At 46.4% G+C, this 12,857-nt stretch overlaps 1 protein-coding gene across 1 annotated transcript; it reads right to left on the reverse strand.

Annotated features, from left to right (window-relative positions):
• Nucleotides 1-250: 250 nt before the first annotated feature.
• On the reverse strand, nucleotides 251-10,262 carry Selenos (selenoprotein S). Its single transcript, XM_052161209.1, has 6 exons — nucleotides 10,134-10,262; nucleotides 9,470-9,604; nucleotides 6,967-7,073; nucleotides 2,727-2,816; nucleotides 2,495-2,573; nucleotides 251-886 (listed from the first exon to the last, which is right to left on the reverse strand). The coding sequence occupies exons 1-6, from the start codon at nucleotides 10,207-10,209 to the stop codon at nucleotides 807-809; spliced, it is 567 nt and encodes a 188-aa protein (XP_052017169.1). The 5' UTR covers nucleotides 10,210-10,262; the 3' UTR covers nucleotides 251-806.
• Between the last annotated feature and the right edge of the window lie 2,595 nt (nucleotides 10,263-12,857).

A 12,857-nucleotide genomic window follows, 5' to 3' on the forward strand; every position in this document is an offset into this window, starting at 1 on the left:
GTACTTGTGTTTCCTTCAGCAGGGTCTCACTAGCTAGCTCTGGTGAGCCTGGAACTCACCATGTAGTTTATGCTAGCCTCAAATGTGCAGGTGTCCTCAGGCCCTAGCATCCAGAGTGTGGGGTTAGAGGCATACACCATAGCCTGCTGTGCAGCTGCTGTATCTTACTAATGTAGCAGCTGAACCCCAAGGAGTCTGTCAACTTTAGAATCACTGACCATGAGAAATAAGAAAAATTGGAGACTGTGGATGAAACAAAGCTGTTTACTGACTGACAAAGTCAAGGTCACAAAGAAATTTCATTGAGTTTAATAAAGATGCTAAAAATGTTACTTTTTAAGTATTTAACTTTTTTTTTTTTTACAAAGTTCTGTACATAACATAAATATACAGAAGCAAACCCCATCAACTGTGTACATCAGTAATCCTCACTGGTGGGCTCACCATTTATAAGGAAGACATCATTCAACGCATCCTGTCACAGAGACCATCCTGTCAGCAAGGACTTCTACCTCAAAGTATCGTCACTGGGCCTTCTTTATGAAGTCTGCTAAACAGCAAGAAGCCTTCAACCTACCAGCTAGCAAGTAGCCATGAAACCAATGGCTGTCTCATCTAGAGTGTGGTCTAATGGCATTGTCTATACCTCATGCTGACCAAAGCCCTTAAAATACAAGTAGTTTAGAATGGAAATAAGCCCCACCTCTCCTTGGCCAGTCACTGTGAAAGTGTGCGTAAGGCAATTGAGTTGAGGGTTAAAGGTTCACCTTGCTAATGTCAAAGCGACACTAACAAGAGTCTTAGTTTCATCCACCAGATGATGGGCCCCTGCGTCCAGGTCTCCAGGAGCAGGTTCCGCCCCCTTCACCCGTCAGAGGGTTATAACCTAGAAATGAAAAAGAGACAGAACCATTTTGATGGCTGGAAATCTGGGAACATCCTATATTAAAACTATAACCATAAATCTAGCATGTAAACTGCAAGGTATAGATTCCATCTTATGGCCATTTCCAAGAGACTTTAGCTATTACAACCACATAAGGTGGGTGAAGACAGTTGTCCAGTCTTCAATCCCAGTGCTTGGGAGGCATGGAAAATATCAGTAGGAAATTACTCAAGACAGCCTGATGATCTGTCTCAAAAACAAAACCAAATGAAACCATTTTGAGAGGGTGTGATGGGCCAGGCTGCAAGAGGAGCAGAGATCAAGGTCTCCGTGGCTACTTATGGAGCTGGAGGCCGGCCGGAGCCTAAGACAGACCTTGTCTCAAAAACCAATCCACAACCGAAGCCCCGCCCGACAACCAGAATGGAAGGCTCCACCTGCAGCATCAGAACGGGGTCACCTACATCCTTTCCCATCTCTCCCCCACAGCAGCTCCTCAGAGCCAATATGGGTAACTGGGTCTTTGTCGAACAGCCCAGGCTCCAGATCGAGCCAGACTTTCTGTGAGCTGGTTCTTTCCCTTGCTCACTGTGAAATCTTGCCTGGAGCCTCAGTTTCCTCATCTGCAAAGCCAGGCTATGTGGGCTGGCCCTAGCTCAGGGCTGCTGGACACACAAGCCATGTACGAACTCAAGTATGCCAGGTGCTCTGTTTCCCACAGTTTCCACTGTGTATTTACTTAATATTTGAGAAGTTTCAAGTTTCCACCCTTCCTTCTACAATGTCCCTAAACTCTGGAGGGCAGGAGGAGAGACAGCTAACGCACCAGGTTCCCATGCCTCAGACTCAGCTTGAATCACTAAAGATTGCCGATTACTCCATTTGTGTGTTCTATCTTCCTGAGAGATGTGAAATCCCTCAGGGACAAATGAAGTCACACTGCTATGGTGTCACCTGGGAGTCTAGTCATGCACACAGAAAAAAGCTGAGTGAACGTCTGTCCGCATCCTGAGAAAGTCACTCACAGGAAGAAGGCAGCACTGCCAGCGTGACAGACAGACAGACAGCGCCTCCCACAACATCCTAGTTGCCTAGGGAAGCGCCACGTGCCAGTCTGCAGCTTCGTCCCTTGGATCTACAGTCCTAACCTGGGGACCCAGAGTGGCCTAGGCCGGCCTCCACTTGGGCAATCCCTCTACTATGCCTTCCCCAGTGCTAGGATTGCCCTATACACCACGCACTCCCAGCTGGAGAGTCTGACAGAGCTGGGAAGATGGCTGCTCAGTGGGGAAAGGACTTGAGCAAGGCCGAGGAGCGACCCGAGTGGAAACCCCAGCACCCACGTATACAGCCAGGCACAGTAACACGCACAGACAGGACTGCTGGGCTTCCCAGATGCCCAACCAGCTTCAGGATGAGGGAGACCCTGCCTTGAGGGAATAATGTGGAAAGTGACAGAACGAGACACGTATGTCCTTCTCTGGCTTCTGTGTACAAGCATGGGCATGCGTACTGGCATACACATCACACAGAGTACAGATAAAAAGACAATATATTTTGTCGTTGCTGAAAATCCTAAATGTTTCTTTCACATTGCTAGGTTCTTACCACCTCCCCGCAAAGGCTTTTTGTCAGATTTCCCTTTGGGGATGACAGATGAAGTAGAGGGTCCAGGACCATCTTCTTCCTGTTTGAACAAACACAGGCTTAAGAATCAGTAAATTCTACTCAGGGCTGGGGGTACAGCTACACTATGCTATGCTCTGGGCTTGGTTTGCAAAGCCACAAAGTCACACCCAAAGCCGCATTCTACATGACCAAGTACTACCACCTCCGTTACCTGAGGCCTTCCTGAGTTTCTTTTGTAACTTCTGCCTTCTTGCATGCTGTCCCACATTTCAATCTTCTGTCTCCTTTTCTCTTCTTCAAGCTAAGAAAGAACCACACACAATGAGCCAGGCGGTGATAGCGTATACCTTCAATGCCAGCACTTGGGAGGAGGGGGCAGGTGGATCTCTAAGGTCAGCCTGGTCTACAAAGTGAGTTCCAGGACAGCCAGGGCTGTTATGTAAAGAAACCCCGTCTCATCACACACACACACACACACACACACACACACACACACACACACACACACACACGGAAAGAACCACATACAAGAAAGCACACATAGGAAGCATCCCTAAGCTCCTACAGTTCTCAAAGAAAGTGCTCATTTTAAGAATTCTTAATTCAGGCTGGAGAGATGGCTCAGCAGTTAAGAGCACTGACAGCTTTTCCAGAGGTACTGAGTTCAATTCCCAGCAACCACGTAGTGGCTCCCAACTATCTATCTGTAATAGGATCTGATGTGTCTTCTGGTGTGTCTGAAGACAGCGACAGTATACTCACATATATATAATAAATCTTTAAAAAAAAAAAAAAGAATTCTTAATTCAAACATCTCCCAAAACAAGTATTCACTTTCATCTCTTAAACAACAACAACAACAACAACAACAACAACAACAACGCTGCTGTAGAAAGCCGGGCCCAGTGCTATGCACCTGAAAGCCTGGCACTCAGGAGGAGGAAAGAAGACTAAGTCCTAAGCCAGCCTGGCCCACAGTGAGGCCCAGTCTCACCACTGACCTGGAATGAGTGTATGTGGCTGGCAGACTTGTTTTGTTATCACCTGGGTGTCACCTGACTGTGCCACAGCCTCTCTGCCTCAAGCACTGGATCACAGGACAACAGAGTTCCAAGTGTACTAGAAAGAAACCTAAGGGAAGATGAATCCCAACAGGAAACCTACACTCGGTAATGAGCACCCAGGAAAGCCGGTGGGAGGACCGAATGCATGGTCTTTGCTCTCTTCCTGTTCCATGGACAGTCGCCACTTTTCCAAGCAAGCATCCCAGTGGACATGAATGCCAGTGGCATGCACTCTCCCATTTCCAATGCAGTCCACTCTGGTTCTAATAAATGGTGACGTGAGGATGTGACAAGATTCCAAAGGCATGTACTCTGCAGATCTCTCCATGGCATGGTCATCTCTTGCTAAACTGTCCCTTCAAGCTTCCATTGCTTGTAAACACAGGAAGTTGAGAAAAATAGCAAATACCTCTTAATATAAACATTGCTTTATACTGTTAGCTACATCAAGAAGTCAGGTGGTGGTGGTGGCAGCCGCGGCAGCCCACACCTTTAATCCCAGCACTGGGGAAGACAGAGGCTGCCGGATCTGTGGGTTTGAGATGGCCTGATCTACGGGGTGAGTTCTAAGAGCCAGAACTACACAGAAAAACCCAGTCTTGAAAGAAACCAACCAACCAATAACAAAAACACCCCCAAACAAACAAATAACCAAGAAAAAGAAGGTACAGTATAACTGAGTTAGGCATGGTGGTACATGCCTGTGATCCCGAATCCCCAGCTCTAGGGGAGCAGAGGCAAACTTCTAGAATAGCCAGGAGCATGCCTCAAAAAAAAAAAAAAGGCAAAGAGTGTTGCTCCATCTTAACAACACCAAACCAAAGGGGAGCGGGGTCTGAAGAGCTGCCTCAGCAGGCAGAAGTGCTTGCCGGATGACCTAGGTGAGCCTCAGAACTCGTGCTGGGAGGAAAGAATGGCTCCTGTAAGCTGTCCTCTGACCTCCATAGCATACCATGACACGAACATGCCTGCACTTGGACATAAATTATAACAAATAAACATTCCAAACAGGTGTACAGCAGATAAATTCCAGCATTATATACAAGAGGTCTAAGCTAACTATGAGCCAGGCAGATAAGTAAACATTAAAAAACAATGCACATACTTCTGCTACTTCCATGGAGAGAGACCCACACAATGTGCTCATAAAATATTAGATAAAGGGTTGGAGAGATGGCTCAGCGGGTAAGAGCACCGACTGCTCTTCCGAAGGTCATGAGTTCAAACCCCAGCACCCACATGGTGGCTCACAGCCATCCATAAAGAGATCTGATGCCTTCTTCTGGTGTCTGAAGGCAGCTCCAGTATACTTATATATAATATAAAAAGAAATCTTTAAAAATATATATTATATTAAAATATATCTGTGAAAGTACCTAAAAAATTAATATTTTGTGGGCTATTTAGGCAATAAGTAAGAAGCAGGGACAGTGGAAACTTATTTCACAGAACAGACTTCTACACCACATGTTCCACAGGTTTCTAATTACGAAATTTAAAGTCAGTAGCAAACTCTTGAGGCTGGCGACTGAGAGAGGATGGACAGCTAACTTCCACTGGAGGCTGCTAGTGGAAGCAGCGTTAGGAGGGAGGGTGTGTTTGTGTCTTGTTCTGTCCTTTCCTTCTGAGGCCCAGCCAAGCTGGCCAGGCCAGACCCAAAGGGATGACCAGGCAAAATAAGAGAAGCTACCAACTAACAGCAGAAGGCGCATGTCCCTGGAAGCTCAGTAACACAGCTGAGACTATAATAATAGGACCCAATTCTCTGGTGCCTCAAAGCTGGCAGGGGGTTCTTTCTGTGGGGATGAGACAGGCTCTAGGACTGCTGGACTGACACAAGCAAGCGGTCATTTCAATGAGAGATCAGCTCAGTGCCGCCGTGCAAGTGTGAGCTCAATGAAAGGCCAGCCACAGGGCTGGAGAGATGGCTCAGCGGGTAAGAACACTGACTGCTCTTCCAAAGGTCCTGAGTTCAAATCCCAGCAACCACATGGTGGCTCACAACCATCTGTATGGTGTGTCTAAAGACAGCTACAGTGTACTTACATATAATAAATAAATCTTAAAAAAAAATTAATAAAAGTCACCCACAGGCTCTTGCATCTGAACACTTGGTCTCCAGCTGGTGGCAATGTTTGGGAATACCATGGATCCTTTGGGAGGGACGGCCTTGCTAGAGACTGCACGTGGGTTTTGAGGATTCATAGCCCGGTGCTATTTCCTATCCTCTCTGCTGCTTGTATGAGGATGAAATGCCATCAGCCTGCCTCCTGCTGCTGTGACAGACTGTATCCTCCCCCGGGACTGTACACCAAAATAAACCCCCTCTTCCCAGCTGCTTCTGTCATTCCATCATAGCAACAGACAAAAAGCACCTGACACAGCACTCTTACTCCCAGGAGTGCCCTGGCTGACCAAGCAATCCTTGTTCCTCCTGGTCCACACCTCCACCAACACAGTCTCCGTCTAAGCCTTATGCCGCCTTTCCTTGGCTCTTCTGAAACCTGCTGCAGTGTGCTCCACCACCCTAAGCCAGGTCATATGCAATACCCAACTTCAACCAAAGCTCGATACGAAGCCTGTAGTCCCAGCCCTCGGGATTACACGATATCTGAGCACAGGGTAGACAGGCTGGCATGTACCCTGGCTCCAGAGGCATGTGACCTGGGCACAGTATTATTTTGTTGAATAATACTGTTATAAGCAAACACCTGAAAGCCAAACAAACAAAAGATACACTTTTCTTCAAGAGTGTTTCTCCCCTGACAATTTAAAACTGCGCAAAGCAAATATGCTGACCAACAGTAAACTAAGTGAAATTAATTCTCCATATCCTCCCGAGATACACACTGTCCTCATGTGCTGTCTGCCTTTCACTGCAGTAATGTATTCACACAACTATTCCTAACTAGCACATTTTTCTCTGCCAATCACCAATGTAAACGTAGTAGACTCTGAAATGCATCTTGAATTTAATGAGACACGACCCTGCTCTATAAGCTTACAAATAACAGTAAATATACCTCACTGTTATCATTAAGGCTTGATTAGTGATATCAAGGGCAGAAGTGTGGATCAGTGATAGAGACCTTGTTTAGCATGCTCAAGGTCCTGAAAAAAACAAAGAGAAGACCAGGTGGTGGTGGCGCACGCCTGTAATCCCAGCACTCTGGGAGACAGAGGCAGGCGGATTTCTGAGTTCGAGGCCAGCCTGGTCTACAGAGCGAGTTCCAGGACAGCCAGGGCTATACAGAGAAACCCTGTCTCAAAAAAACCAAACCAAAAATCCAAACAAAAAACAACAACAATAACAAAAAACAAACAAACAAACAAAAAAAAACCCAAAGAAAAGACCCAACAAATTTATTAAGTCAACCCAGTTCATACCTGTCTTAGTTTTTCCTTATGTTTTTCAACTTGGGCATTTAGATCTTCCTGCATTCTCAAACGCGCAGCTGCTAAAGCCTCTTGTCGCTTAGCAACAACATCAGGCTCTAAAACAGAGAAACAATTAGGTATGAGTCCATATGAAATAGCCTATAGAGAGAGGATCAAATGTCAGGAAGCCACGACAAAGTATCCCTTGAATACTCATAGCAGAGCACTAAATGCCCTGACCTGGCACTGCCACGGTCAGATTCCACTGTACAATCTCACTTGCTGACCAGCACATCACAAAGCAAAGTAGAAGGCTTTTGCATCTCTATCCAGCACTTGATTAACCCAGGTCTAGAGAAGAGGTGGAAGATTCTTATCCCTACAAAGCAAAGTCCTTTCAACTTGCATTAAGAATCTGAATGCCGGGCTGGTGAGGTGGCTCAGTGGTTATGAGCACTGGTTGTTCTTCCAGGGGTCCTGAGTTCAATTCCCAGAAACCACATGGTGGCTCACAACCATCTGTAAGGGGATCTGATGCCCTCTTCTGGCCTGTGGATGTGTTTGCATTAAATAAATTAATCATACATTAAATGAAAGAATCTGAGTGTCCCAGTTTCATTTGTGGTTGAGACAGGGTCCCGTGTGACCTCGACTGGCCTCAGACTCACTATGCAGCACGAAATGACTCTGAACTCCCGATCCTCCTGCATCCACCTCCCCCTGCAGGACTGTAAGAGTCTGCCACCATAGGGACACTTTTACTCAGTACTAAAGATCAAACGCCATGTCCTGTGATGCTAGTCAAGCACTCTACAAACCAGGTCACAGCCCCAGCTCCCTGACATTTTTCTTTTTTTAAACAGGGCCTCACTATGTAGCTCTGGCTGATCTAGAACTCTCTATGCAGACTGGGCTGACCCCAAATTCATGCAGATCTGCCTTCCTCTGCCTCCTGAATGCAGATTAAGTATGTGCCCCATACTTTTCTACCTAGTTGTAAATCCATCCCATCATGAATCTCCTATGCCTTCTCCCAGGAGCACAGCTTCCAAGCTCTCCCAGGAACCTCCTAAGCATGCCACCCTCCTGCGTAGAGGGAGAGAGCCTTATCTGGCTCTACTTGAGGGTCTTCCTTAAGCCTGGAGGTTGTCTCTCTATTAAAGACACCAGAGATCTCCTTGTGAGGCTCTGGCTCCAACATATTCTTGGATCCCCTGCGCCTGTATTTACTCAGGAACAAGATAATTAGAACAAGGTAAACTTAAAAGATAAATAAGATTCAGTGTGCTAGAGAAGTTGGCAGCAGATCAGATTAAAAACCTCTTCCTAGTCACTCAGAGAAATATGTGGCATATAAGATTGGGGGGCCATGCCGAGCGGTGGTGGCGCATGCCTTTAATCTCAACACTCTGGGAGGCAGAGGCAGGCGGATTTCTGAGTTCCAGGACAGCCTGGTCTACAGAGTGAGTTCCAGGACAGCCAGGGCTACACAGAGAAACCCTGTCTCGAAAAAAAAAAATCCAAAAAAAAAAAAACAAAAACAAAAAACCAAACAACAACAACAACAAAAAAATTGGGGGTCCACATATAGTATGCCCCTCCAGGAAAAAGATACAACAACAACAAAGTTAAATTGGCTTGAGTTATCTCTGCCCTACATGGGGGCTTATACTGATGGACAAAGAATGGTGTGGATAAATTATAAAAGAATGAGGTATTAAGACCTCCCCTAGAAAAATTAGTCTATGCAGGGCCATTGTGGTGTCCTATGACCAAGGAACAAAAGAATACCAAGATTAGACATACAAAGAAGTTCCACAAAGAAAAAACATTGTATTATGTCCAAAATTGAATAATTGTAGAGCTTTGGCCTGAAGATTTTCCTTGGGCCTAATGACAATTAGCACTCTGACCATCAAAAGTTGATAATAAACTGCTCAGGACATGACGATCTACCCAGGCTGGCTTGGAGATTTTCTATCTAGCGCCTTTGAAACCACAAGAGTTACCAACCTGAGAACAGGCTGTCATGCTTTGGCAAAATATGCCTCTGGATTCTTAAGAAATGGGTTATGGGCTGATGAGGGAAAATGATTGTAAAAGATAACTCTGTTCTGTCATGGTTTATCAATGATGACTAAACTTATGACCATGAGGAAGCTAAAATACATGTCAGAGACAAAAATACGATATATGAATCGATCCCTGTCTACTGAGTTTTGTATAAATAAAAAAGCACCCCACTTCCAGTCAGTCAGGCTACAAGATTCCCAGGACCCCTGTGCCTGACTCCCTCCTCCCCCTCGACACTCCATTTTTCCCTCCACAGGACCTGGCCATCTCCAGGGACAGGTCCCCAGCCACTAACAAGATATGCATTGAGTATGCTATATACCACTGGGGAGTTTTTGCAGCTCCATAAAAATCTTTCAAAACCTAAACTCAAAGGCACGTTTGCCACCACCCACTAAGTAAATGGCAGGCGCCTTCATTTCTATCACATGGCACTAACCCAGAACAGCCTCGGCTTGGTCCAGCTGCCTCTGCCTCAAAGCCCTCAGTCGGAGGGAGAACTTCTGGATGACGACGTAGAGAAGGATGCAGCTGAAGAGGATGTACCAGCCATAGCTGGCCAGCAGGGAGCCCACTGAAGAAAGAAACCAGTTTCAGAAACGGAAAAGAGCATTTTTTTTTTCAATAATACTCTACAAAAAATAATCATAGCTCCTTTTTTTCAGAACCTTCACGATCTAGCTGAGGAAACGGACTCCTAAGTAGTGAATCGCTGAGTACAGAAACTTCTCAACTACAAGGGGACTCGGGAGTAGCACAGAGGGTGCAGAGCACAGCAGCTAGGTTCTGAAGGACTACGGGGGAGATGTGTCTATCGGATTTAGGAAAGCAAAAGCCATCCGGACTCCGAGAGTTACACTTGGTTAAGGAGTGAGACAGCACTCTTAGGGCCAGGCAGAACGAAACGCCGGGCGGAGGTCTCCACTGCAAAAGGAAGATGTTAAAAGGACTCCAGTGAACCAAGACCGCAAGCGCCCGCCCAGCTAAGGCGACTGCGAGAAAGCTGGGCTCTGGCCCAGCAGGCAGGCCCGGCAGCCCGCGGCGTTAACGCCAAGCCTCCTGGAAGCCGACCCACCGAGCATGGCGGCACCCGCCGCCCTCACCTGTGACGTGCAGGAATCGCAGGCTCTCGGTCTCCAGAGCCGGCCTCGCGGACAGAGGCTCCTCTACGCGATCCATGGCCGCTGCCACCGCCAACGACTGGCCAGCAGCTCCTCTCTGCTCTGTGCTTCCGGTTCGGCCCTATGTACACGTGGCGGCCATGGCTGTACTGACCTATCGCGGCTCGACCTGCCTCGACGCTTGACCAATCCCAGAGGGGGTGTGACCAGAGGGCGGGACTGGAAGACGCCCAGGCGGAAGCGCGTTTGACTTTTAGGGAGGAGCACACAGCTCAGTTCAGCACAGCGCGGATAATAAAAATGTATCTTATATACATTTTTTACAGACCTTGTACTTAATACTGATTGGACATTGAGGCCCAAGAGATTTGAAGCTTCCTGGGGAGGAGATTTGCGTCCCGCCCCGGTTACGGGGCCACTGGGGGGTTGGTTGCAGCATAGATCCCCCCAAACCTGCGGAAAGCAATCTACTTAAAGTCCCGTTCTTCTGAAGCACTGTCTCAAGGGAAGGAATTAATGTAGTAATGACTCCAACATGTTTAAGCTCTTATGGGTCACATTACCACAGTTTTTGTAATGGTTCTCTGTAACATACTAGGAACGCAATAAAGAAAATAGGTGCGATTTGAAATGGAACTGATGTAATCACATTTGCAAAGTTAGGTTAATGGGATTAAAAAGGTGAGGACTCTGTGGTGTTTAGAGGTGGGACTTGGAGAAACTACTATATGAGGTCAATGTGGGGTTCCCCAGGGAAAAGGAGACCAGATATTTATATGCACCCCACCATGAGATGACACAGCCAGAGGACCCTGATGGAATCTATACGGTGCTGCACCAAGCTTTGTGGACTTTGAATCTCCAAAATGGAAATAAAGCTCACTGTGTCGTAAAAACTAGTCTGTTAGGTATCTTGTCACAGTAATAAACTAATGCAGTGATTCCATCTGAAGGACAGATGCTGATGGAACACAGGAGAGAAAAGCCTGGAATCACTTCAGAGTATCAACCACCTTGAAAATGGACTTTGACGACTGGATATTATCAGTTAAGGATATGAAGAGAGCCATGAATTTGCTGATTTTTTTGTTTTGTTTTTGATTTTTGAGACAGGGTTTCTCTGTATAGCCCTGGCTGTCCTGGAACTCACTTTGTAGACCAGGCTGGCCTCGAGCTCAGAAATTCGCCTGCCTCTGCCTCCCAAGTGCTGGGATTAATGGCGTGTGCTACCACTGCCCGGCAGACTTTATGTTCTCAATAGTTTCCTCTTAGTGGTTAAATATATATATATATATATCATTCTGTTTAAAATTTTTGGGTACTGATGACTGCCACCCCACCTCTGAGCCACACCCCAGTTCGAACCATCTCTCTTTGCTTAAAGTGATTTCTCGCTTACTTTGACTTCATTATACAGATGTAAGTTAAACATTTAGTTACAAGGGAGGAGGTTGCTCAGCTGCCTGTTTATCCAGTCCCTTAACATCTGTAATCAAGGTGATGAAACAAGTAGTAATGTTTAGTTTCATTACAAAACAAGATGGAGGGAAATGCAGGGCAGTGGAGGCACACACCTTCAACCCCAGCACTCAGCAAGCAGACACAGGTGAGTCTCTGAGTGTGAAGCCAGAGTGATCTAGAGTTCAGGACAGTGAGAGCTACACAGGGAAACCTTGCCTTAAAAACCAAACACGCTGGGAGGTGCTGGCTCATGGCTTTAATCCCAGCACAATGGTTAAGAGGGGTTGGTTTCATTAAAAGAGGAGGTGCTAGCCCATACCTTTAATCCCAGCACTGAGGAGGCAGAGGCTAGCCCTGTCTGTAGAGTGAGCTCCAGGACAGCCACACAGAGAAACACTGTATCAAAAACCCAAAACCAATAAAAAGGGAGGTGAGTGGATATGATCAAAGTACTTGATACACAGTCATAATGAAATTATTACTTTACACAATGAATGCCCACACAAAAGGAGTATTTCCCACTTGGGAATTTGCAATGTAAACTGGAAATTAGCAGCAATTCAGAAAGAGAACATGGTAGGATGTATCTCAATTGGCCGGGTGCTTCCTTGCCTAGCATGTACAAAATCCCAAGTGTAAAACCCCTCATTGCATAAACTGAGTCTGTGGCAAATGCTTTCAATCCCAGCGTTTGTGAGATGGTGGTAAGAGGAGGTGCTAGCCCACACCTTTAATCCCAGCACTCAGGAGGCAGAGGCTAGCCCTGTCTGCAGAGTGAGCTCCAGGACAGGAATTCAGGGTCATCTCTGGTGTCAATAGGAAGGCCACACAGGGCAGTGCAAGCCTGCCTCAAAAAACAAACCGAGGGAGACAAAGGCAGGCAGATCTCTATAGTTAGCCTTTCTCAAAAATAACAAAGCCAAATTCAAAAATACACACACACACACCCCTAACTTTGTACATTCTCACACAGTATAATAGTCAACTAAAATATAAGGTATTTGAATTGAGTGCATGGATTTTAGGGCTTTATTTCGGTTCCTACGATACTGCTTCTACCTCTCAGGTGTGATACCTTTATCCCTTTTAAGTGGTGGCTGTCTCCCCATACTTGAACAGATCACGTGTTTCTTGGAAAGCTAGGGTAAAGGTGAACTGTAACCACAACTCCCACCACTGACACCTGGCTCTAACCTGTCACAATCGTATCCTTGTACAGGCCCTTCTTGAGGCCATGTCCTTCAG

This window comes from Apodemus sylvaticus, chromosome 1, assembly GCF_947179515.1.
Source record: "Apodemus sylvaticus chromosome 1, mApoSyl1.1, whole genome shotgun sequence".
Lineage (NCBI taxonomy): Eukaryota > Metazoa > Chordata > Mammalia > Rodentia > Muridae > Apodemus > Apodemus sylvaticus.